Source organism: Carlito syrichta, unplaced genomic scaffold (assembly GCF_000164805.1).
Source record: "Carlito syrichta isolate Samal-C Ts95f unplaced genomic scaffold, Tarsius_syrichta-2.0.1 Scaffold304511, whole genome shotgun sequence".
NCBI classification, from domain to species: Eukaryota; Metazoa; Chordata; class Mammalia; order Primates; family Tarsiidae; genus Carlito; species Carlito syrichta.
In genome coordinates, this window is record NW_007248607.1 from 151,094 (window position 1) to 178,227 (window position 27,134).

Here is a 27,134-nt window from a genome sequence, read left to right on the forward strand (position 1 = left end):
AGGTGATATTCTTGTTTTACAGTGCTGGTAGGTTGATTCCCATATATTTATAGTGCTATTATAGATTTTCTTTATTCTTAAAAAAAAATTTTTTTTTTTTTTTTGAGTTGGAGTCTCACTCTGTCACCCAGACTGGAGTGCAATGGCCGCTCCGGCCACCGCAGCCTCGACCTGCTGGGCTCCGGCGATCCTTCCGCCTCAGCCTTCCAAATAACTGGAACTACAGGCGCGCGCTACCACGCCCGGCTGCTTTTTTGATTTATTGTAGAGATTAGGTCTTGTCAAGTTGCCCAGGCGGGTCTCGAACCCACGGGCTTAGGCAATCCACTCACCTCGGCCTCCCAAAGTGCTGGGATTACAGGCTGAGCCACCGAGCCCAGCCAATTCTTAAAAATTTTAAGGCTGCAGGATTTGGGACAGTTATGTTGAATGTGCTGGCTTCTTCCATTCTGATGCTCTGTTTTGTCAGTAATTCTTAATGTTTCTAGAGTCACAGACTTCTTTGACCATATAATAAATTCTGTGGGCCCTCATTACCTTTTTAACTCAAATTTATAACCTACCACATGGACCCCAAGCAACAGCTAAATGTTAATTTGAACATTGCTAGTTTTGTAGGCATGGTTTTTTGGGGAGAAAGGAAAAAGAGGGGTCTTGCTTTTAGTTATATTACAGGTATAAGCATATTCCTTTGGTATTTTCAGATTACTTTGTGTTATTCAAGTTTGATAACTTTGGAATCAGAGACATATTTATGTAGTCATAGAGTTTAATATAAAGAAAGATAGAGCTATTTCTGTCTATTAGGCAGTTTTATAACTTTTTTTTCTCTTTTTCTCTAGGTTTAACTATAGGTCAACACATCATCTTGCATCTCATGGGTTCTATGAATTTTTAAATTGGTTTGATGAAAGAGCATGGTATCCACTAGGAAGAATAGTAGGTGGTACTGTAAGTATATTAGCAATTATTTATATTAATTATAAAATTTTATTATTTGAGTAAGTCATTAATGGCTAAGGTGATGGGAATTCTTGAAAGAAAACTTTGTATAATTAGCTAATACATTTTTCTGTTACTTGGTTGTCCAGTATTTAGGATCTTCTCTTGATGCATCCTTCTACTCCCCAACCTGTTGGGGGTTTCCTCACATGAGTCACTCTTTTGAAAAGTGGTGGAGGCTGGGTAGGGAGCTACCATGACAGTGTACCTCAAGTTCAAGTTATTTGTGTGTTTTTGCTTTACTTTTATAGCAGCGTGACTGAAAAATAATTTTTGTGGAAGGAAATAGAAATTTAGAATAATCAGATAATTCTAATTTTTCCAGTCCTAAGCCTCCCCTACCTTATTCCAGGTAATTGAGTGTTATAGTTCATGGAGACTTCTGATGTCCAGAAAGATGACATAAGGCAAAGTATCTTTAGGATTTGAGACGTAAGGAGAATTTTGAAGAGAAGGAAAGACAAAGAAGCATGTTGTCTTGTATTAAGGAATAAATATATGCTTTATTATTTTCTTTTGTTGATCAGTTTTGACAGAGGTTCATCAATTTTCTTTTGACTCTGTTGATTATCTCTAGTATATGTTTGTTTTGTGTTTTATTTATTTCATTTTGTTTTCTTTCACTCTCTTGAGCTTATTTTTATGCTTTTTCTGACTTCTTGAGATGGTTTACTCAGTAATTTTCAACTGTTTTATTATTAACACATGCATTTTAAAGCTGTAAATTTCATACTAATCACTACATAAGTTTCGATGTGCATTATTTTTAATATTTCAAACAAAATTTATTTTAATTTTCATTATTTCCCCTGATTTGTGGGTTATTTTGAATTGTATTTAACTTCAAAACATAAGAAGTTTTCCTAGTTATCTTTTTTGCTTCATACATCAAATATATTGTGGTTAGAGAACAAATTCTGTGCAAGTGCAGTCTTTTAAAATTTATCAGTACTTGATTTGTGGCCTGGGATGTATCCAAATTTTGTAAATGTTTCCCATGTTTAGAAAGAATATGTTCTTCATAATGGTAATGGGCATCTAGCCTGGGGCATCTTCTATTACTTGATGGAGATAGAGATGAAGGCACCACAGTGTTGTTACTTTGGTCTCCAGTATGATGAGAGAGGTTAAATGAGTAGTAGGTGTGGTAGATGGCTGTTACCTGCAGTTCTTGTGCTAATCTTAGATGATACTTTATTGTATTCATATTTGATGACTATAATTTGTTTTCTTGTGTGGTACATAATTTTTAATCTTGAATTCATCCTCAGTAGAAGCCTGTTTTCTCTGGGACTCCTGATGTCCTGGGACTTGGGACCATCCTTATAATAATCTTTCTCATTTGTCTTTGCTGGAGTCCATTTCACTGGGTTTCACTGTTTTTAGGACAGTTTTTAGAGGTTATTTCTCAGCTTGAGGTTTCTTATACCTAATGTTGTTATAAGTATGGATCCCACATTCACACATCTGAAGGAGTTTCTTATTTCTCCTTTAGGATTTTGTTTCTACTCAGAGCTTTAGAAGGAAGGCAGAGTTCCTTAGTTGCTTCCCCTTAATAGATGAGTGGAGTTTGTCTAGTCTAGTTTCATTAACAGTCCCTGACTTTGTTCTTGGAATTAGTTCTTCTCTCTGATCTCTGTGTTGAGTGAATAGCCCCCATTTCCATTCCCTAAGTCTATATCAGGCCTGGTTTGTTTGTCTTTTTTATCTTCTGTCTTGTGTGTTCCCATGACATCAGTACCTACTTTTAATTTCTTCTTCTTTTTGGCATTTGGGTAACTCTGTCTTTTGAGCTAGAATATACCTTTTTTTATGTTGGAGTTTATTGGTTTATTTTTGGTCCTTTCATTTAGTGCTTCTATGTAGTTTGGCTGGTGTCTGTGTGTGTGTGTGTGCGCGCGCGCGGGCACGCGCATGGATGCACACTCTTGTGTGTCAGTGTCAGCTCAATCTGCTATATTATATGGGTATATTGACTTACCTTGAAAGAAAGTATTTTCAAATTCACTTCCACTTTTTTTCAGTATTGCTGACAAAGTAATATACTGGCACCCCGTGTTGAATGTGAAATGGAAGAAAATTTTTTATTTGTTAAGAATGATGAATTACCACATTTTTTTTCCTTCCTTCTCTCTGTCCCTTCTTCCTTCCATGCACGAAGTAGGTATTGAGCACCCACTTTGTGCCAGTTATTGTTCTGAATGCTGGGGAAAATTTTCCTGCTTTTCTGGAGCTTATTTTCTTGTGAGCGTAAGCAGTTAATAGATGATACATAAGCTGATGATAAGTGCTATGGAGAAAAAGCCAACGAGTGAGTTAAAGAACATGGAGTGGGGGAGGGCTTACAGTTTTAAATAGGATAGCCAGGAAAGGAAACTTATAAACTTTCTAGTTCTAGCTCTGGAGTAAAAAAAGAATCTTTCAGGATTTAGCTAAGGGTGCAGATGCAAATGTGCATTTTAATCATTGAGGAATAGCTCAAGAAGAATGTCTTATTTACTGTTCTTTGGATCCCTTTACTGTTTCATGCTCCTCTTTTAAAGTAAAGGTGAGTATCACTGTTAAGTGACTTCTTCTGGTTTATTATTTCCCTTTCATCCTTAAACACTCCAGTATAAAAATTTTTAACCTTTCAGAAGTTCCAAAATACTATCTTTGAGTTCACCAACTGACTAGTCCTTCTTCTCCTAGCTAAAATTGCTTACTTTCTAAATCTTGGGCTAGAAAGGAGGGGAGAATTTTTGTAAATACCACTTGAATAACTTTGCGCATACCTTTTTTTTTAGTTTTTTCTTTCTTTTCTCATTTCCTTATACTCACACAAGAGGGGCAAAAGTGGAGTGTGTTAAAATCCCAAACTTGAGGATAAGTTAGATTAGGACTGTGCTTTGGAGTGACACAAAGCTAGTGGGATCAGTAAGGAAGTTACCTACAGTTTAACACTATAACATTTTTAATTTTAATCATTCTTGTTTCATATTCTCTCTGATCTTTACTTAAATGTTTATTCCTCTGTGTATGAGCTTATTCTTTGTATCCAATTCAAAATTTTTTTTGTAGTTTGTAAAGAGGGCAAACTTTTGAGATTTTGTTCTCAAACTTAGTGTACACAAAATATGTAATAATTAGGAAGAGTACTTATATTAGTGTTCTTGTATATCTCATTTTACATGTAATTAGATCTTCTATATTTTTTTCCCTAGGTTTACCCAGGGTTGATGATAACAGCTGGCCTTATCCATTGGATTTTGAATACGTTGAACATAACAGTTCACATAAGAGATGTATGTGTGTTTCTTGCACCAACTTTTAGCGGCCTTACATCTATATCTACTTTCCTGCTTACCAGAGAACTTTGGAACCAAGGAGCAGGACTTTTAGCTGCTTGTTTTATTGCTATTGTGCCAGGGTACATATCTCGGTCAGTAGCTGGATCCTTTGATAACGAAGGCATTGCTATTTTTGCACTTCAGTTCACATACTACTTGTGGGTAAGTAATACTTCATGTTTTGCTACTTTTAATACTCAGGACCTTTCTACTGAAACGCTTTGAGTTGTATACATTTGTCTTTTGCCAGTTATATAGTTGCAAACAGATCTCTGTTAACTGTTCATTATAAATAATGGGTAACATTAAAAAATGTCAGGCACTGTTTTTTTCTCTAGTTACATATAACTAGATTAGTATATAGATAAAATTAATTTTCACAACAATCCTTTTATGCCTCTCTTTATAAGTTATAGCTCAAAAAAGGGGGCTGTCAAAAAGCAACCTACTTTTTGTTTATTTGCTTCTTTGTTTTGGGGGGAAGAGAAATAAGAAATAGCTACCTAGGAAAGTTGAAATGTGGTTTGATGGCTTGGAATTTTGAATTGTTTTTAAGACTAACATTATTTTGCTGTTGCAAAGTTATTTAAACTTAATGTGTTTTTTTCCTCTATGGAATATGATTATATTTGTTTCATTCATTTTAAAGGTTACCTTTATTTATTATTTTAGCTTTAGCTTATACTCATACTTGTTCAGTGACGGGAATTGCCAAAAATTTTTTATCAGTACTTTTTTGCATATTTAAGTATATTTTTAGATAGCTGACTTTTTTTGTATATTAAGTATATGTTCAGATAGGTAGGTGAATGGCAGGATAATTTTTTTCTTCAATTATTTTACATTATTTAAAACGACTTGGCTAGTGAGTATTTTTGCTCTGGCAAGGAATTTTAGAGAAGAGTATTCAGTGTGATTAATATAGACAGTGTCTTGATCTTGAGTTTAAAAGAGAAAAAAGAAAAGTATCCACAGAGATGAAGATGATGCCAAGCAGCAGGATGTTGCCAGTGCTGCTGTACTCATCAAAACATGGTTTTAAAAACTGTTCTTGTTTGTTGCGTGCAGCTAAGAAAAACACTTAAAATTTCAACACGTTTTAATAAACAATGTGTATTTTTAATTATAAAAATAATGCATGTAAATGTGGATAGATCTTGATAATATAATGCCACATGGAAAAGTAAGTTGCAGTAGAGTGTCTACAGTATGATCCATCATTTGTGTAAAATTTAAGCAGTACAAACCATATTGTTTGTTTATACTTGTCTATAATGGAAGTATAAAAATGTGATACATAGCCTTCATGTACACCAACGTTGTGATAGTGGTTTTTCCTGAGGGTGGGCGGATGACATTGAGGTAGAAAGTATTAAGGGAGCTCCACATATGTTAGCTAAAAAAAAAAATTGTAAAAAGGAATATTTTGAAGCAAATGTATTAGGTTTGACTGTGAAAGTCTGGATACGTAGGTTTATAACTATTTTAATATCCTCTACCCTTCTATATGTTTCAAACACTCGATAACAAATTTTTAAAAATATTCTATGTGTGGGAAATTTAGACAACAGAAAAATGTAAAGAAAAAATCACCCAGAGATAACTACAATTTGAATTTTCTGCCTGTTGCATTCAGAAATTAGTCCCACTTAGTCATGGTGTATAATCCTTTTAATATGCTGCTGAATTTGGTTTGCTATTATTTTCTCAAGGATTTTTGCATTAATAGTTTATAAGGAGATATTGATAATATAGTTTTCTTGTAGTGTCTTTGTCTGGCTTTGCTATGAGGATAATGCTGGCATCATAGAATGAATTAGAAAGTGTTCCCTTCTCTTCAATTTTTGGAAAAGTTTGAGAAGAATTGTTGTTAGTTCAATTCCTTAAGTGTTTTGGTAGAACTAACCAGTGAGGCCATCAGATCCAGGCCTTTTCTTTGTTGGGAAAGATTTTATTTTATTTATTTATTTTGAGTTGGAGACTCACTCTGTCGCTGAGGCTGAAGTGCAGTGGCACACTCACAGCCGCCACAGCCTTGACCTGCTGAGCTCGGGTGAGTCTTACACCTCAACCTTCCAAGTAGCTGGAACTACACTTACCACTCCTGGCTAAGTTTTGATTTATTGTAGAGACAAGGTCTCGCTAAGTTGCCCGGGTTGGTCTCGAACCCCTGGACGCAGGTAATCCTCTCGCCTTGGCCTCCCAAAGTGCTGGGATTACAGGCTTGAGCCACTGTGCCCAGTGGGAGAGATTTTAAATTACTGGTTCAATTTCCTTATTAGTTATAAGTCTATTCAGATTTTCCATTTCATGGTGAGATTTAGTCTTTTTGTGTTTCTAGGATTTGTTCATATAGGTTATTCAATTTGTTGGCATATATAGGCTCATAATGTACTCTCTTATCCTTTTTGTTTCTATAGAATTGGAAGTAATGTCTCTGCTTTCATTTCTGATTTTAGTAATTTGAGTCTTCTCCCTTTTTTCTTAGTCTGTCTAACAAAAGATTTGTCTATTTTGTTGATCTTTTCAATGAACCAACTTTTTATTTCAATGATTTTTCTGTGTTATGAAAGATTCTGCCCAAGTGAGCACTCTGTTTTGTTCTGACGTGTATTGTTTATTTACTTCCATCTTTCGGAAGGCTTGACTTCGTTTCCTTTTCTGGTTCGCAACTTAAGCCGTAAAGCCGGATTTTGCACTTGCCGTTTTCTTGTTTGTGAATGTGGACATTTATAACTGTAAATCTGTCCCTTGGCAAGTGGCTCTCGTTGGGGCCTCAGGTCTGGTGTGTTGGGCTTTTGTCTTCATTCGTCTCTAAGTATTTCCTCATTAAAAACTTTTGATTCATTGATAAAGAGTGTGTTTAATTTCCTCGGATTTTATTTTCCCTCTATTCCTGAGTTCTGATTTCATCTTGTTGTGGTTGGAGAAGAGACTTTGTGTGATAGCTGTGTTTTTCAAAATGTAACGAGACTTAGTTTGTGGCCTAGCATGTTGTTTATCCTGTAAAATGTTCCATGTGTGCTCGAAAAGAATGTTTATGCTATTGTTGTCTGTATGTTTTTGTTGGACCTAGTTGGCTTATGTTAAATCCTGTATTTCTGTATCTTCTGTTTATTCAATCCATTATTAAGAATAGATATTGATGCCTGAATGAAGCGTATTTATATACCTAACCCTTAACTGTACCCCACAATTTTAAAATAAAAAATATGTTTCATTAAAAAAAGAATAGGTATTGATGTCATCAGCTATTATTGTAAGACAACTTATTTTTCCCTTCAGTTGTGTCAGTTTTTGCTTCATATATTTTAATGGTCTGTTGTTCATAAATGCTTATAATTGCCATATTTTCTTGTATTGAACCTTTTATTAACATATATTATGAACATATTATTCTCTCTTTTAACATTTTTTTAGAGTTCAAAATCGGTTTTTTCTTGTATTAGTGTAGCTGTCCCTGCTCCATTTTGGTTACTATTTGCATGGAATGTCTTTTTCTATCCTTTCACTTTCAATCTATTTGTGGTTTTGGATTTCAAGTCAGTCTCTTATGTAACAACATATAGTTGGATCATGTGTTTGTTGTTCTGCCAATCTGTCTTTGATTGAAGAGTGTAATATACATTTTAAAGTAATTACCGATCAAGAAGGGGACTGATTTCTGTTATTTTGCTATTTGTTCTCTGTATGCCTTGCAGTTTTTGTCATTCTTTTCTGCATTACCATATTTTGTGTTTTTTTGTAGTGAAACGTTTACATTGTTTTTTCTTTATTCTGTGTATATCTGTAGATTGCCTTTTCACTCTGCTGATAGTGTCCTTTGAACAGCAAGTTTTAGTTTTTATTATGTCTAATTCATCTGTTTTTGTTATTGCTTATGCTTTAGGTGTCGTATTTGAGATACAGTTGCCTAATTGAATGTCTTAGAGTGTTTTCTTCTAAGAGTTTTATATTTTGATTTCTTCCGTTTAGGACTTTGATCCATTTTGAGTTAATTTTTGCATATACTGTAAGGTAGAGAGTTCAGCTTCATTCTTTTGCTTGTGAATATCCAGTTATCCTAGCACTATTTGTTGAAGAATTATCCTTTATTTACTGAATGATCATCCTTGTCAAAAATCAGTTGATAATAGATGTCTGGGTTTATTTCCAGACTCTAAGTTCCTTTCCATTCCATTGCCATCTGTATGTCATGTCTTTATGCCAGTACCACACAGTTTCGTTACTGTCACTTTGTAGTGAGTTTTGAAATCTGGAAGTATAACTCCTTCAGGTTTCTTTTTTTCAAGATTGTTTTGGGTGTTTGGGGTTCTTTGCATTTTCGTAAGAGTTTTAGGATTCGCTTGTCCATTATATCACTATTTTTTAAGTGGCATAATATTGTTTGGTTAACTCAATAGAAATTTTTGTAGAACACACTATGAAGCAGATAGACTGTCATATATGCTGATTATACAGAGTTAAATGAAGTTGAAAATCAGGAAAAATTATAGGTATCATATTGCTTTAAAGGATTATAGAAGGACAGAATGATAAAGCATTCTCACTCAGGAATTGGGAGGTTATCTAGTGCGTTTTTCCCTTGCTTTCTTTTTAAAAACAAGATGGTTAAGTAAATTAGGTTTATTAAAAGTAGCTCCAGTATTTGAAATTAGAAGACTTGTGTTTGACTTCTGCCTTAAAAAGTTACTCCCTAACTTTTGGCAAATTGTTTGACACTTTGAATCTTATTCTTTTTCTACAAAAGTAAAATAGAAACCGTTTTGGCTATAAAATTATAATAGATAATACCATTTAGTTAAAATTCAGTTATTACCAACTGAAAGTGAAAATGATTACAGTTTTAGCTACTCTGGAAAGTTTTTTGTAGACCAAATGAGGTTATGAAAGTGAACATATTTTGTAATCTCTAAAATGTAAATGTTAAATCGTCTAATTACTCATCTTGTGTTATTTTTAAACCAACTATTTTACAAGGTATATGTTTTTTAAATTTAAGAGATAAAGTACCCTGTTATAGCATTATTGTTTGTTGAAGCATTCTTGCTGTTAAAAGCTGGTGTTGACAAATATATATTTTGTTTGTTTGTTTTTGTTTTGAGTTGGAGTCTCTCTCTGTCGCCCAGACTGGAGTGCAGTGGCCGCTCCCGGCCACCGCAGCCTCGACCTGCTGGGCTCCAGTGATCCTTCCGCCTCAGCCTTCCGAGTAGCTGGAAGTACAGGCACGCGCTACCACGCCCGGCTAAGTTTTTGATTTATTGTAGAGATGAGGTCTCACCAAGTTGCCCAGGCGGGTCTCGAACCCACGGGCTCAGGCAATTCACTCACCTCAGCCTCCCAAGGCACGGGATTACAGGCTGAGCCACCGAGCCCGGCTGACAAATATATTTTTGAATACCCTCTTGGACTTGTGTTCTACAGAGGTTAACATTTTCATCATGATTGAGTGATTAAAGACTACATTCAGGAACCAATCTTTCATGACTTGGTTTCCTCTTGGTTTGATTTCTATCTCTTATCATTGCTGGTTGTTTAAACTCCCTAACCTGTGCCTACATTATATGACTTATATATTAACTTAAGTTAATACATGTAAGGGTATAGAGCATTGTATAAACATAGTAAGAGATAAGTACATACTTGTTATTCCACTATGATTTACCAACACCAGAACACGTTTCAGAATAGTACATGGAGCAGTGTTTATCATATTGCTTCTTACAGGTTTTATAAGATTCCCTCATGTACCTTCATGTTCAGTCTTCTCCTTATCCCATATTTTTGGCAACCACTGATCTGATTTCTGGCTTTATGTCTATACTGCTTTGGGAATTTCTCTTCTAGAATGCCATATGAATAGAACAAACAGTATGCGTGACTTGTGTCTGGTTTCCTTCATTTCATGTATTATTTTTTAATATGTCATCCTTGTTGCTGCATGTTTGTTACTTTTTATTGCTGAGTAGTATTCCTTTATACGGATGTACTAAGATTTGTTTTTCAGGTTTTGGCAACTATAAATAAAACGGCAGTAAATGTTTGCATATGGGTCTTTACACATATATTATTATTCTTCTTGGTAAATGCCTAGGCCTGGATTGCTGATTTGTGTGATAAGTGTATGTTTATAAAAACCTCCAAACTGTTTTCCAAAGTGGCTGTGTTCGTTTTTGCCTTCCCTCTGCCAGTGCATTGAGAGTTGTATTTTACTCTACCTCACCATCACAGTACGGTCAGAAGTTTAAATTTTACCCATTCTTGTAGGTCAGTAGTGGTATCTCCTGGCTTTTGTTTGTTTTTCCCCAGTGAATAATGAGCATCTTTTTATGTGCTTACTTGCCATCCCTGCTTGATGAAATATCTGTTCAGATCTTGCTTGTGTTTTGGTTGTCTTGTTTGTTTTCTTACTATAGAAGTATAAGAGTATTTTATATATCCCAGAAATAAATCTTTGATCAAATATGTGTTCTGTGAATGTTTTCTCCAGTCTGTGGCTTACTTTTGTTTTTTTTTAAGTAACTCTCTAAGAACAGAAATGTTTAATTTATGTGTCTTTTTTATCTGATTTCACTTTTGGTGTCTTATCTAAGAAATTTTTGCCTACTTCCATGGTCATAAAGATTTCCTCTTAAGTTTACTTCTACTAATTGAAAGTTTTAGGTTTGGCATTCAAATCTGTGACCTATTTCAAATTGATTATGGTCTGTGGTGCCAGATAATGATTGAGGTTCTTTTTTGGGGGGGATTTGAATATTTAGTTGGTCCAATTTCATGTTTTAAAAGACTGTTCTTTCTTCACTGAATTATCTATCTTGGTAGCTCTGTCAAAATCAACTGACTATAAACATATGGGTCTATTTTGGGACTCTTCTATTTATCTGTACATGTCTGTCCTTTAAACAGTATACCATGTTGTCTTGATTAGTTTATAGAAACTTTTGAAATTATCTGGGCAAGGCAGCTCATACCTGTTATCCCAGCACTTTGGGAGGCAGAGGCGAGAGGATTGCCTGAGTCCAGGGGTGCAAGACCAGCCTGGGCAACTTGGCAAGACCTCATCTTTACAATAAATCAAAAAATTAACCAGGCGTGGTGGCATGCTTCTGTGGTTTCAGCTACTTGAAAGACTGAGGTGGAAGGATCGCCTGAGCCCAGCAGGTCAAGGCTGCAGTGGCCGTGTGCACTCTATCCTAGGTGACAAAGTGAGACTCTGACTCTAAAAACAAACAAACAAACAAAAAATAAATCATGTAGCATAAGTAATCATTGTTCCTCTTTTTCAGAATTGTTTTGGCTCTTTTTAGTTTTTACTTTATGTAAATTTTAGAATCATATTATTAACGTCTTTTAAAAAAGCCTTCTAGAATATTGTCTGGAAATACATTGACTCTGTAGGTCAATTTGAAAATTGTTGTCTTAGTATTCAGTCTTCTGATCTGTGAATGTGGTATCTATTTATTTAGGTCTTCTTTGATTTACTTCAGTTTTTGCTTTCATTTTTCTACATTACCAAGTTAGTAATTTGAGATCTATTATAAGTACTTAAAGCTATAAATTTTCCTCTAAGCACTACTTTAGCTGCACTTTACACATTTTTTGGTTGAAAAATAATTTGTAGTAAATTTGCATGTTATAGAATTTACTCTTTTAAGATGTAGAATTCAGTGACTTTTAGTATATTCACTAAGATGTACCACTATTACCAGGGAACAATTACAGAACATTTTCATTGCCACAAAAAGAAAGCCCATGTCCATTATCAGTCACTCCCCATTACCACATCCCCCAGCCTTTAGCAACCATAATCTACTCTCGCCCTCTGCAAGTTTACCTTTCCTAGACTTTGATATTAGTGGAATAATATGATATGTGACCCTTTATATTTGGCTTCTTTCACTTCACATAGTATTTTCAAGGGTCATTCATGTTGGAGTATAGAGATAATTTATTTCTTTTTATGGAATGGTACTATTCCATTGTATGGTTATCACATTGTATTTGGCCATTCTTCAGCTGATTAACATTTGGGTTATTTTTACTTTTTAACTATGATAAATAATGCTGCTATGAACATTTGTGTACAATTTTAAAAATCATTTTGAACTAACGTACAAACATCTGTACAAATTATTATGTAGGCGTTCCATGAATTTTAATATACTATATTTTCATTTTCTTTTGTTCAAATATTTTCTAATTTTCCCTGTACTGACAGTATCACCAGGAGCACTGAGCTTCTCCTTGACTCCAAATCTTTCTCATATCCACCTGGTGGGACCCATGAAAAGAGCTTGTGAGTGCAAATTCCTCTTGTGCCTAGGATCTTTGGCTATTCTAACACTTGCTTATTTATTTGCCTTGTTACTTCAGCTTTCTGTAAAGCTTATTTTATTATTTTGTAGGTTCTCTAGGTTTTTTCCTCCTTATTGTCAGGGTGTAAACATTCTCTTGCAGTTTTTCATATCCTAGGCACAAGTGGAATTCAGTAGCTTTTCTAGGATTGTGAATCAGAACATAAAATAACTCATGTTTGTAGATCTTAAGCGATGCTTTTCAACCAAACTTTCTGAGATAATAGAAGTGTTTTATATCTGCTTTGTTTAATAAAAGAGTCATTGGCCACATGTTATATAGACTTGGGGCGGGTATAAGGTGCTTCACTGTAGTCTAGTTGATAGAAAAGTTTGTTCCCTAAGACCACTCCATTTAAAAAATTCTTTCAGAAGATGTATGTTTAGACCAGTCATATAGATTCACTTAATTTCCACTGAGTTTGCTCATTACAGAAGAGGCAAGCTGTGTGTAAATTGTACTGGAATGTAGTTTTTATGCCATGTACACAGGCTACAGCTAGATTTTGCCTTTTATTTCAATATAGAGCCTTCCTATGTTATTTTCTACAGGTTTTATAGTTTTGCATTTTATATTTATGTCTGTTATTCGTGTTGAGTTAATTTTTGTGAATGGTGTAAGATCTTTGTCTAGATTCTTTTTTTTTTTTTTTTTGTATGTAGATGTCAGTTGTTCCAGTACCATTTGTTAAAAAGACTCTTCTTTTTCTATTGTATTGCCTTTATTCTTCTATCAAACAAAGATCAGTGTATGTTTGTGTGGGTTTGCTTCTGGGCTGTGTTCTGTTCCATTTATCTGTTTGTTCTTTTTCCAGTAACACACTGTCTTAATTACTATAGTTTTATAATAAGTCTTGGAGTCAGGTAGTATCAGTTCCAGGTAATATCAGTCCTGCAACTTTTTCAATATCATGTTGGCTATTCTGGGTCTATTGCCTTTTCACATAAACTTTCAAATCAGTTTGTAAGTATCTACAAAGTCAATCATTTGTTGAAATATTGATTGTGATTGCATTGAATTTACACATCAAGATAGGAAGGACTGACATCTTAATAATGTTCAGTCTCCCTGTCATAAATGTGGAATATCTCTCCATTTATTTAGACCTTTGATTTCTTTCATCAGAGTTTGGTGATTTTTCACATATGGGTTCTATATATATTCTGTTAGGTTTATACCTAAGTATTTAATTGTGTGTGTGTACTAATGTGTACTGTGTACTAAGTGGTATTATTTTTAATTTTAGACTTCAGTTGTTCATTGCTGGTATATGGGAACAAAATTGACTTTTGTGATTAACTTTGTATCCTGTGGTGTTGTCTGTAATCACTTATTAGGTTTTCTGTGTAATCTGTGGAATTGTCTACATAGATAATCGTGTCATCTGTGGGAAAAAAGCTTTATTTTTTCCTTTCCAGTTTGTATACTTTTTCTTGTCTTATTGCATTTGGTAGGATTTCTAGTACAAGATGAATAGAAGTGGTAAGAAAGGATATCCTTGACTTGTCATTAGGGAGAAAATATAATTTTGGATTTATTTCTAGACATTGTTATGTTCCATTGATCTAGATATCTCTACTTACATACTTAACTCATTAGCATACTGTCTTGATTACTATAGTACATTTTAAAATTGGGAGATACTGTAGATTTTTATATATTGATCATGCATTCTGTGACCTTACTAAACTTGTGTGTTAAAATTTACGTTTTGTTTTTAGATTCCTTAGGATTTTCGACATATCAGAGCATGTTATCTGCCTATCCCCCCAAAAAGAGAGTGTTTTGCTGCTTCCTTTACTTTGCTATATACATTTTAATTATTATTATTTCTTGTCTTGTCTGATTGTTCTGACCAGAACCTGTAACACAATGTTGAATAGAAGTGATGAGAATGATGTCCTTTCCTTGTTCGGATTTCAAGTGGAAAGCATTCAGACTTTTACCATTCAGTGTGATGTTTGTTGTAGTTTTTTGGTAGATGTCCTGTGTCATATTTAAAGGAATTTTTCCATTTTGGTTTGAGAGCTTTTATAATGAATGGGTGTAAGATTTTTGTCCGATGCTTTTTCTTTGTCAAGTTGATCACATGGTTTTGTTATTACCTTAATTCAGGGTTTCTCAACCTCAGATAATTCTTTGTTGTCTGTGATGTCTTGGGCCAGGTAATTCTTTGTTGTATGTGATGTTTTGTGTATTACAGGATGTTCAGCATCATCCCTTGCCTCTAAACACTACATGCCATTGACATTCTCTTCTTGTCTCTCGGTGTAATAGCCAAAAATGTCTCCAGACATTGTTAAATGTTCCCTGAGAGTCAAAATCACCCTCAGTAGGGAACCACTGCATTATTTTATTTTTGGATGTTAAAACAACTTTTGTTCATGAGATAAACCTCATTTGTTCCTGATATATAATCCATTTTACACATTGCTAGATTTACAATGCTTATATTTTATTAAGGATTTTATGTCTGTATGGGTGAGGTATATTGGCTTGTGATTTTTCTTGTCTTGTGATGTCTTTGTCTGGCTTTGGTATCAGGGTTATTCCAGGATCCTAAAATGAGTTAGGGTAATGTTTCCTTTTATATTTCCTGAAACAACTCTTAGAGAATTGGTATTGTTTCTTCCTTAATTGTTTGATAGTATTCACTATTGAAGCTATCTGGATCTAGGAATATTTTCAATTATGAATTTAATTTTTTAGTGACATAATTTTAAATTGATTTTCTATTTCTTCATGAGTAATTTGGTAATTTTTACTTTTTTTAAAGTTTTTCATTTCATATAAATGGTCTAATTTATAGGCACAAATTTGTCTGTAATATTCCTTTAAAATTATTTAAATTTCTGTACTGTCTGTAGTGATGTTACCTCTCTTATTTTATTTCTTTATTTATTTATTTTGAGTCGGAGTCTTACTCCGTCGCCGAGGCTGGAGTGCAGTGGCACGCTCAAGGCCACCCCAGCGTCGACCTGCTGGCCTCTGGCGATCTTTCCACCTCAGCCTTCCAAGTAGCCAGAACTACAGGCACGTGCTACCACGCCCGGCTAATTTTTGATTTATTGTAGAGACAAGGTCTTACCAATTTGTCTGGGCTGGTCTCACACCCACGGCCTCAGGCAGTCCACTTGCCTTGGCCTCCCAAAGTGCTGGGATTACAGGCTGAGCTACTGAGTCCAACCTCTTATTCTTGGTATTAGTAATTTGTGTCTTCTTTCTGTTCTTGATCATTCTAGCTAAAGTTTATCCAACTTTTGTTTTCATTGATTTTTTTCCCCCCATATTTGTTTTCTATTGGTGATTTTGTTTTTGTTTTGGTCTTATTATTTCCTTCTACTTTGCATTTGGTTTGCTCTTTTCTAACCTCTTGAGGTTGTTTTAAGTTACTTTATCTGTTTCTACTTTTCTAATATAACTATTTAAAGCTCTACTCTTTTCACTGCTCTAGCTATATTCTGTATATTTGTGATGTTTTCATTGCCATGTAATGCAAGATTTTTCAAATTCATGGTTTCTTTGAATCACAGGTTCTTGAGAAGCATGTTGTTTATTTTCCAAATACATTGGGGTTTCTTAGTGTACTTTTTTTTGTTGATTCCTAATTCTATTCTTAAAGATCATACGTTGTATGATTTCAGTCTTTTTAAGTCTATTGAGGCTTGTTTAATGGTCTAGCACTGGAGTCTGAAAATTATGGCCTATATGGGGGCTACTTGTTTTAGTAAATAAAATTTTACCGAACACAGCCTTGGCTATTTATTTATATACATATTGTCTATGACTGCTTTTGAACTACAATGACAGAATTGAGTAATTGTGACAGTTATGGTCTCCAAGCCTAAATATTTACCATTTTGGCTGTTCAGAAAAAGATTGTTGGATCCTGGTCAAGCATATTCTCTATCTTGGAGAGTGACTCATGTGTGTTTGAGAAGAATGTGTATTATACTGTTATAGGGTTGAATATTCTAAATTAATAGATCAAATTGGTTGATGCTGTTTAAATCTTTTATATGCTCTTTTTTTTTTTCAAGTTTTGTCAGTTACTGAGTAGCAGTTACTGAAATCTCCAACCATAAGTCAGTGGTCTGTTTCTCTTTTCAGTTCTATTTGTTCCTGCTTTAAATATTTTAAGGAGTTGTATTAGGTTCCTAAACATGAAAATTTTAAATATTTTCCTGGTATATTGACCCTTTTATTGTAGTGAAGTAGTTCTCTGTCTCTGGAAGTATTTCTTTGCTTTAAAAAATTTTTTAAAATTATTATTATTTTATTGTAGAGATGAGATCTCAGCATGTTGCCTGGGCTAGTCTCAAATCTGTGGGCTCAAGCCATTCTCTCGCCTTCGCCTTCCAAATTGCTGGGATTACTGCCGTGAGCCACCATACCTGGCTTATTTCTTGTTTTAATATCTGTTGTGTCTGATACTGATTTGCTGCTTTTATGTCATATGGTTCCTTGTTTGCATGGCTTATCTTTCATCCTGTAAAGCCAAGCTATTTGTATCTCTAGATTTAAAAGTTTCGTAGGTTGTTATGGTTGGAGATTGCCTTTTTTATTCTAGCCTGATCATCTCTGCCTTTCTATTGGAGTTTTTAAGTTCATTTGCATTTAATACAGTTTTTAAGATGTGATTTGATTTGCATCTGCCATTCATAATCTTCTTTTGTGTTAAAATGTATTTTTAAGTGCACCATTTTAATTTCTCTGATTATTAAGTTATTACTCTTTATTTATAGTGTTGATGTAGAGAATACATTATGTTTCTCTAACATATTGCAGTCTGCTTTGGATTTATATTAATGTAATTGTGGTAAATATAAGAGCTGTGCTACAACACAGCTTTTTTTTTGTCCTCTCCTATGTGCTGTTTTTGTCATATATTATATGTATGTATGTTATCTAACAAAGATTATATTTTTATAATTTATACTTACTATAAGAAATTTTTTAAAAGACAACAATCAAGAGGGTCTTCTGTGTATTCTGTATTTACTATTTTCAGTGCTATTCATTCTTTCCCATGGGTCTATGTTTCTATATGGTATCATTTCCTTTCAGCCTAAAAACTTGCTTTAGAATTTCTTCTGGGGCAAATCTGCTAGTAATGAAATAACTCAATATTACCTTCATTCCCCCCCCCCATTTTTAAAAAACGATGGCAATATATACATAACAAAATTCATTTTAATTATTTTTAAGTATACAGTTAAGAGACATTAAGGACATTGATGGTGTTGTGCAACCATCACCATCATCCATCTCCAGAACTGTTTTTATCTTGCAAAACTGAAACTGTATACCTATTAAACAATATTAAATTATACTTATTAAACAATAGGTATAGAGTTTCCTTCCACCTTCCCCTCAGCCCCAGGCATCCACTACTTTAATTTCTGTTCCTGTGATTTTAATATAGGTGGAACCATATAGTATTTGTCTTTTTTGTGACTGGCTTATTTCCCTTAGCATATGTCCTTAAGGTTTATTCATGTTGTAGCATGTCAGGATTTCCTTCCTTTTTTAGAATAATATTCCATTATATGTCTGGATCACATTTTGCTTATTAAATCACTTGCAGTTAAACAATCATGTTTTATCTACTTTGAAAGTAGTAGTACAAGTATCTCTTCAAGTCCTTGCTTTCAATTCTTTTGAGTATGTACCTTGAAGTAGAATTGCTGGATCATGTTAATTTCCTATTTTTAAAGATTTGAGGAACTGCCATACTGTTTTCCACAACAACTGTACCATTTTATACTCCCGTCAACACTGCAACAAGGCTTTTAATTTCTCCATGTCCTTGCCAAAACGTGTTATTTTCTAGTTGTTTTGATAGTAGTCATCCTAATGGGTGTGAGGTGGTAGGTATCTCCTACTTTTGTATTTTCCTAATGTGTTGTGATGTTTTTCATGTGCTTATTAGCCATTTGTAAAAGCCTGTACCTTGCCCTGGGTACGCATAGTGACTTTCTGATTTCCTCTCATATGTTTCTCTCTATATGTGGTTGCTTTTGAATGCTGTAGTCTTCATTGTCTGATTTTCAAAGTTGGGGTGGATAGGGATAAACAGAAAAATGAAGAGGAAAAAAGTCCCAGCTCTTTAAATACCCTGTCAGTCACTTCAGCCTGAGAAGGATGGGCTTGCAACAGTGGGGATAGGTACAAAGATAGTTGCCTTTTTGCCTTTCTGTGATCAAAAGCAGCCATCAGTAATCAGAGCACAAAACCCCAAACTTGGAGAACAAAGTCTGTTACATCAGATGGATTCTGCCAGTGCAGTTGTCTAGGTGGGGAGCAGATTTCTGGTGCTTCTTATTACACCATCTTGCCAGAATCCTCACATGCCTTGATTTTTCTCTTCCTTTAGTCAGCCATTTTTTTTCACTTATTAAAATTTTATTCATTATTTATTCTTTATCTTAAAAATGTGGGGTACAATTCAGGGTCAGGCATACAAATGGTCATTATACAGGTACCCTTGTTGATGAGGTGTGGGATCCCTCCCCCCCAGCAGTTTCCCTGCTTTATTTTTGAAGGCTGGTTTTATCAGGGTGTAGTTTGGGTTGATACTTTTTTTCCTTTCAGCTTTTTGAGCATGTCATTCCACTGCCTCCCTAAAATTTTTTTTTCTTTCTCAGTACTTTGACTACAATTTTTCTATGTGTAGTTCTCAGTGTTTATTATTACAATGTATAATTTGTTGGGTTTTATGGAGCTATAGACTAATGTTTACCTAAAAATTTGGGAAGTTGTAATTGTTCTTTAAATATTTTTTTTCCTCTTTCTTTGTAACCTCTCCTTTTGGGATTTCTATTTTTCTCTGTGTTCTTCAGGTTAGATAAATTCTGTTGACCCATCTTCATTATGATTCTTCTACCATGTCAAATTTGCTCTTAAGCCTAGTTAGTGAGTTTTTCATTTCATTTATTGGACTTTTCAGCTCTAACATTTCTAGTTGATTTGTTTCTCATATATATGAAACTCTATGATGCTCTATTTTCTAACTGAAATTTCCTATCGGGTCATCATATTTTCCTTTAGTTTTATAAACATGATATTCCTTAATTCTTTGGACATATCTATAATAGCTGTTTTGAAGTCTTTATCTTATGAGTCCAATGTCTGGGGCCCACTTAGTTTCTGTTGACTGCTTCGCTTCCTCCTCCTACTTACACCTGTTCAAATATGGGCCATACTTCCCTGTTTCTTGCCATGTCTCGTAATTTTGGGTTGCAGCCGGGCATTTTAGTTATCGTAGTAACTCCGGATTCTGTTTCACTTTTTTAAGATTTATTGGTTTGTTTTAGTGACTTGCCTGGACTCAAACTGCAGAATTTTTCTCTCCTAATGGTGTGTATCCATGAATATATTTGCTCAGTTATTTTTAGTTTTTATTTTTTATATTTTAATTTGTCTTCCTAGGAATCCTCCCTGAGTCTGCATAGATCACACGGCAGCCAAAGATTTGGGCAGAGCTTGTACCAAAACACCTTGAACTCAAGGCTTCCACCTCTGTTGATCAATCAGTTTGTGAGAAATAAGTACATTCAAAGTTGCAGGTAGTAGTCAAATCTCCCTTGGCTCTCTCAAATATTCCCTGTGCGTATGTATAGTTTGTCAGTCAGCAGAGATGAGTAGAGATCTTATTTCAGACTTTTTATGGCCTTATCATTTTCAGGATCACCTCATCGATTTCTGACTAATTTGCTCCAACTAGGCTTTGAACTAGGAGAATTGTGGGTTTCCCCCATCTGTTCCTTAGTTTATTACTCTTAGCCGGCAAAGCTGTTGTTTTTCATAACCTACATAAAGTCCTCTTTGAGCAACAAAGCTAGCTTGGTTTTCTTGTCAGTCTCAGACTGATTAAACTACCCTTCTTGTCAACCAAGCTTAGTGGTGAGAGGGCTGTTTTGGGAGCAGCCTCAGGCAAGCAGAACACACTTCTCAATTTATTTGTCTGCATTTTATTGATTTCACCTGTTCTGTTGTGGTTGTTTAACCCTTTGCACTCTGATGTCCCCTCAGAGAGACTGCTGGTGATTATACAGGACAAACTTTTGCAAGCGCAAATTTTCAAAAATGTATGTTTCCTTGAAGTTTTCCATTCAAATATATGAAAAGGCAAATAAAGAGACGGAATTATATATTGAGATATATGTTTAAAAAATCAACTGGCATTAGGTAGAAAGAGAATATATGAAATGCTTTCACAGTGGTGCCAATACCTCTTTGTAACAGAAGGTAGCAATAAAGAGCACATGTATAAGAAAGGCAGCTGTGGGCATACCCTTTGTAACATATGTCGTAACTTGAAAAGGTAGATAGGCAAGTTACTATAGCTTTGAAGGAAAGAGACTTTCAAAGTTGAAGGCTGAAGGTACTGAGCAGCAAAGATCGAATATTTTTATCTGCGCTGTCAGAAAAATAATATTCTTTTGATAAATTTCATTTTATGATTTTGTAATTTACAGATAAAGTTTTTATTCATTTATTGTTTCCAGAACAACTACAAAACAAAAAGATGAAAGTGAGAGTTATAAATAAGCAGCAGCGAAGAGGAGTTAGATTTAGACTTTTATGCGGATAAGTTAGAAAAATAAACATTTATGTGGAAGAAAATGGTAGTAGCAGTGATATCATCCTACCAAAAAGAAACAGGCAAGTGTAATAGAAAGTGATAGCAATGAAAGTGTTAGTAGTTTTGAAAAAGTAAAGGACAACATGTCAACAAGTCAAGAGTGGGAAGATGTTTCAGAAAAAGATGATCTTCCAGTGGAATAAATTTTGTTGTACATCCTCAAAGAATAGGACCACAAATAGCAAGTAATATAAAAGAACTGATTGACTATTTTACTCTGTATTTTACAGATGAATTAGTGACTAGTGTAATGAAAATCATTATGCAATTGAAAAAGTGACGAAAAAGCAACTATCACACATCAATTTGGCATTAAATGACATGACACTGACTGACAAATTTTTAGCTTTTATTGCAGTTATCCTAAATATGGGAGTAATTCGGGTGCCAGATTTATGAGTACTGGTCAACTGCTTTCAGTAGTAAATTGCTCTTCTTTTTGGAAACATTCAGTACAGAAAGTTTATGCAAATCTTCTGAATGCTTGAGACACCTGTGTCCAGTGATGGAATGATTAGAATTCGTATTCAAAAGACCAATAATTATTTGGAATGCATCAATTCAAATTTTTCATAATGTTTCATACCAGATCAAGCAATTTGTGTTGATGAATCCATTGTTCAATTTAAAGGGCAAATGTCATTTATAACATTATAATCCAAATACTCCTACCAAATAGAATATACCTATTTATGCACTAGCTGATTTAAAAACAGGATATCTTTTTTTCAGTACTACTATGGCAACATAACATCCAAAAGCATCATTCAACCTTATCTTCCAGTAAGCACCAGAATTCCATTACATTTATATAGCAAGTTGTTGGAAAAAGTTCCCAGTGCAGCAGGATACCACGTGTTTACTAACAGCAGTATTGTCCTAGCAGAAAAGCTACTAAAGATGAAATCTAATCTTACTGGTACAATCAAAGTCAGCTGAAAGGGAATACCAGCACAAATCAAAAAACCAAAGTCTTTATCAACAACAACAAAACAGTATATAGGAAAAATAATCTTAGGTTTCTTGAGTGGAAGAACAAAGGGATCGTTACAATTCTTCTGGGGACTAGAAATGTACATCAGTGACTCCTATTTACTGTACCAAATATCAAAAGAAAAAGAAAAACCCATGCCTCATTTGAAATTTGTCAAGCTTCTGAAATTTGTCAAGCTTCTGATCGATCAGTTGAGAAGTGGTTTTCAGGAATCAGGAGTGTCCTTCCACATTGTCTTTGAACAACAGACTGGACAATAAATTGCATATTAATGTGGGAGGAGGTAAACATTGCTCAAACAGAAAAACACCAAGAGGGAAACATCAGACAAATTACTATTATACAACATGTGTATCAATCAGCTTGCAATGCATGTTGGTGACTGTTCCATGTGTTATCACACGTTAGAAAAGTAAAAGATAAAATTTTGATTTTTTTAGTCATAAGTACATTCCTCAATGTTCAAAATTCCATTATAAGCCAAATATCAGTACAATAAAAAAATTGATTCCAATGCTATACTATTTAATATGAAATGATTTGTTTTTCATATTTTGTAAAAAGTATGGTCGAGTTGCTGGTAGATCTGTGGAATATCTCCGAGTGAAAAGAGTTAAAGCTGTTAAATCTTGTTTGTTTCTTTTGCCAGGAAAACACTGGCATACACTCATTGGGTTTTTTTTCCCCCAACCTTCTTAATTCAATTATAACTTATTTTCCTAGTCTTGTGGGCTTAGAATTTTCCATTTCTATATCCTTCCTTCAGTCTGTGTGCCTGCTGCTGGATCTGCAAGGGGTGGTGATTGGATCCCTTGCATCTTTCCTGCCTTGTTGCCCTCAAGGTTCTCTTCAAGTACAGCCATCCCAGTAAAACTTTTTGTGATTTTAACCCAGCTGAAACTGCTTTCCTGCCTTTAGTGTGTAGGATCTATAAAGACCTTTTCAGTCCTCAGTGTCTGTACTCACCATACAGTCTCTGTTATATTGTGCTGTAACTGAAGTCCTTACCTTTGTGTCTTACCTCTCCAGTTAGGGCAGGACTGAGTTATAATTTGTGTGTCTGACATAGCCTAGCAAAGTTTTTTGAGGAATACGTTTGGATTTACTTTTCTCATTCCATTTCACCTCATGCAGTTGGATTTAGTCTCTGAGGAAACGTCAGGATATGAACTGTATTTAGTAGTTGTATCTTCATTTTATTTTATTTTTTTTGTAACGTATTGTAGCAGTCTAGATCCAGTTAGGAGAAAAAATCCCAGTAGGTTAGATGAGGAGTCTTATATAGGGGAGAATTAACTGTGATAAAAGAATACCTAAAATAGAAAGAAACTCTGTATAGATATCCTAGGGCTGAGAGTACCAAAGGAAGGGCAAACTTGGAAGGCTTTGAGACCTCACTGGATTGCATGTAGCTCAGCCCACTGAACTGGTTTGGAGCTGCTAAACAAGCAGTGGACCAGCCTCCAGAATATAGGCAGGTAGAGGAGGGGAGCTGGTGACCTGTGGCAAGGTGTGTGGTAGCATGGTACTTGGCATTCTGGGAATGAGGGTAAGTGGTTTTTCAGAAAATGGAAAAATGTAATTTGTTTCTTTTAAGACGATCCTTTTTACTGAAAAGTACACAACAAAGACTGCGAGCTATTCTTAAAATGTCTGACTGTTGTTCAGTGTTATAAATGCATGTATTAAGTAGATCTGCATATCTGAATAACCACAGTATTTTTAAAAATAACCCTGGCTTTTTCGTTGCTCATGTTTACTAAACATTTAACTTTTTTTTTAATTCAGCCAGAGTATTTATAAGTATTTTTATAATATCAGTTGCTTTTTATTTTTCTAGGTAAAATCTGTAAAAACTGGGTCAGTTTTTTGGACAATGTGCTGCTGCTTATCGTATTTCTATATGGTAAGAGTTCATATTTGAGACTCTATGAGATCTAACAGATCTTTGGCATTGTCAGTTAAACTAATTCCTCTTCTTCTCATTCTCTTCTTTTTTGAATTCTTTAGGATTTTTATGTTGTTTAATATATTCTCTTTCATTACTGTCATCTTCTTGCTACCCCTACCCCCCAGGTCCTATAGACAGACATATGCCTTGGTAGGGAGGGCTAGTATTTAACCACTCAAATACAGTATTTGCAGCAAGTCAAACAAAACATTTGCTTTTCAAATGTACCACTTTCAAGATATTTTAACTTTTTAATGACTCAAATTTAAATATTACTTTTCTATTCTTCCTAGCTTTAGCTTTTCAATTGCCCTGACAAGTAAAATGCTTTCCAAGTTAGACTGTAAACTAAAAGGGAACAGGAAATTTTGCCTGTCAAATTGAGCATAGAACTATGTTTAGATGAAATAATATTTTGTTTAACACTCAAATTATTTTAAATATTGTATTAAAATTTAGTCACCCCTTATTGGAATTGACAGAGTAACTGCTCGATGGTAAAATAATCCAATTTTTTAACTGTTATTATCTACACCATTTAGTGAAGTGAGCATAAAGCAGAGAAATATGAGCACTCGGGAGTCTTGCTGAAAAAGATAATCTAATTACTGAAAATTCAGAAGAAATGAAGAAAGGTTGTTTTAAAAAAAATGTTATTCTGGCCCATTCTGCTCTCTTTTCGTTCATTAAAGTAAATGAAGGAAATCTTAAAATGAATTTGTGTGAGCCAGAGAATAAATAAAGCCCTGTAGTGAAAGGTCATGCACAAGATCAGCAAGTACCTTTCAAAACTTTTTCAGATACACTTTCAAATTACTTTCAGTTTTTCTTTGCTCTTAAGTGAACAAAGTAGGTAAGGCAGCATATTGATATTATGCTTAATTTTCAAAATTCTGGTAGTTCCCTAGAGCCATTACCTAAATAATGGTCGTATCCTCTAGGTTAGCTTGTAAATTACCAACAGAGTCTTTTTAAACAGATTTCCTAAGATTGGGGTTCAGTATTGCCTTTTGTTGTTCTTTCTTTTCCACACCACTGCTTTTAAAGTGGTTAGAGCCTGAAGCACTTTCTGTGTTTCAGATTTAGACTTAAGTTTTGGAAATAGAAGTGTTTGAGTTAGGACTGGTGTTCCATTAGAATAACATTGTTTTTGGTGAAAAATAGCATATGACTGAGGCAGTAAACTGATGTTCTTGTATGTTTTGAAAATTGATGGCAGTTCCTTACAAGGGGTTCTGAAGAAGTATTTTAAATAAGGGCAGCCTTATTAGAATAGATATGCCAACATGTAGTCTGCTAAAGTGACTGTTGATGCACATGATTCTTTCAAGCTTTCAATTATTAAAAGACATGCAAGAACTTTGATCTTGACACAAGCGCTTATTGTCTATTATTGAATGTTTCAAAAAATAAATTCTGTTGATTGAGAGTGAACATTCTCTTTAGGCTGTTAGACTGTAATTTAGATCAGAACATCCTCAGTTATTCTGATTAAAGAGTATATATGGTATTGACTAAACATTAAAATGGCATCTTGCTTTGCAATCCATTCATAGGAAAAAAATTTATGCCCAACTAGCACTTTTAATTTTGAGAATCTCAAATCATATTCAGAGCATCTGAATATTTCTTCTAGTTGAGTCCTAACTTGTATAGTTCTTACACTCTGTGAACTTTGTCATGAATTTGTCATCAAAAATGGGTGAAGTAAAGCAATTTTTAAAAAAAAAAATTCATGATCTATATTCTCAAACTCCTTGTCTCCATGGCAGCCTATTTACTACCAATTCACAATTAAAATGCTCTCACATTTCCTATTAAATCTAATTCCATTTAAACATTTCTCCTGTGAATTTAGAAAAGCATATTTGATTTGTGAGATTGGGTTATTTAATTATCAATAAAAATAAGGAAAACTAGATTCTTTATAGGTTAGTTCATATTTAAGCATTTCTCAAAATTGCTAAAGTCCTTGTTTTATATTTATTCATTATATTGGGACTGTCATGACAAAACATACCCATTTTTAAAAGTAAAAATATAAATTATTTTACTTAGCATTTCTTTTCCCATAGGTCTCTGCTTGGGGTGGTTATGTGTTTATCATCAACCTTATTCCACTGCACGTATTTGTGTTGTTACTAATGCAGAGATACAGCAAAAGAGTCTACATAGGTAAGTAATTTGACTTTTGAAATATATCAATGAAGAGGTGTTTTATATGCATTCTTTTCATTGAACAGACATTTCTGTTTGATCAATATTACCCATGGAAATGTAAAAGTAATTTTATGTTCATTTTGCTTTTTATATTGGTAAAGAAGTTCACAAGTACTTTGTCATCAACTTTTCCTAGATAAATTTTGTCTAGTTTTTACAGAAATTAGTCTGGTTTTAATATTTGTCAGGCTTCTTTTTCTTAATTTTGGGGAATGGGAATTTTTGTCATGAAAATTATTCACATTTTTCATATCACACTTACTCATATTCAACTTAACTGTAAGAGGTTGACATACTCCAAGTAAATAGTTTAATAAACTTTTGAAAGCCTTTTTTGGTATAACATACAAATATTGAGTCTCTGTTGTCTCTAGAAAATCTTTATTTTCTATACAGGTTTTAAAACAAGTCTTTTGATTATGAGGCTTAGTGATAGATTATGTTTCTCCTTAGGTCTTATTTTCTCTGGTAGAGATATCTTTTATAGGTTGAATGAATCAGAGACAAATTGTGATCTGAAACAAGTGTCTTAGTAAAATAATACATTTCTTTACAATGTTGTTGGAAAACTTTAACACAAATAAAACTTAAGTAGGTTTATTTTTTAAAACAGAGTGTTTTGGCAGTTCCTCAGAG

The 27,134-nt window shown here is 34.1% G+C and overlaps 1 protein-coding gene across 1 annotated transcript in view; it reads left to right on the forward strand.

Annotated features, from left to right (window-relative positions):
* The first annotated feature begins 848 nt into the window (after nucleotides 1-848).
* The window catches only part of STT3B (STT3B, catalytic subunit of the oligosaccharyltransferase complex), a 65,088-nt gene continuing 38,802 nt past the window's right edge, over nucleotides 849-27,134 (forward strand). Inside the window, exons 1-4 of the mRNA XM_008060075.2 lie at nucleotides 849-951; nucleotides 4,206-4,493; nucleotides 24,168-24,233; nucleotides 26,354-26,453. Of these exons, the coding sequence (XP_008058266.2) occupies nucleotides 4,221-4,493; nucleotides 24,168-24,233; nucleotides 26,354-26,453 (439 nt within the window). The 5' untranslated portion in view covers nucleotides 849-951; nucleotides 4,206-4,220. The remainder of the gene's footprint in view (nucleotides 952-4,205; nucleotides 4,494-24,167; nucleotides 24,234-26,353; nucleotides 26,454-27,134) is intronic.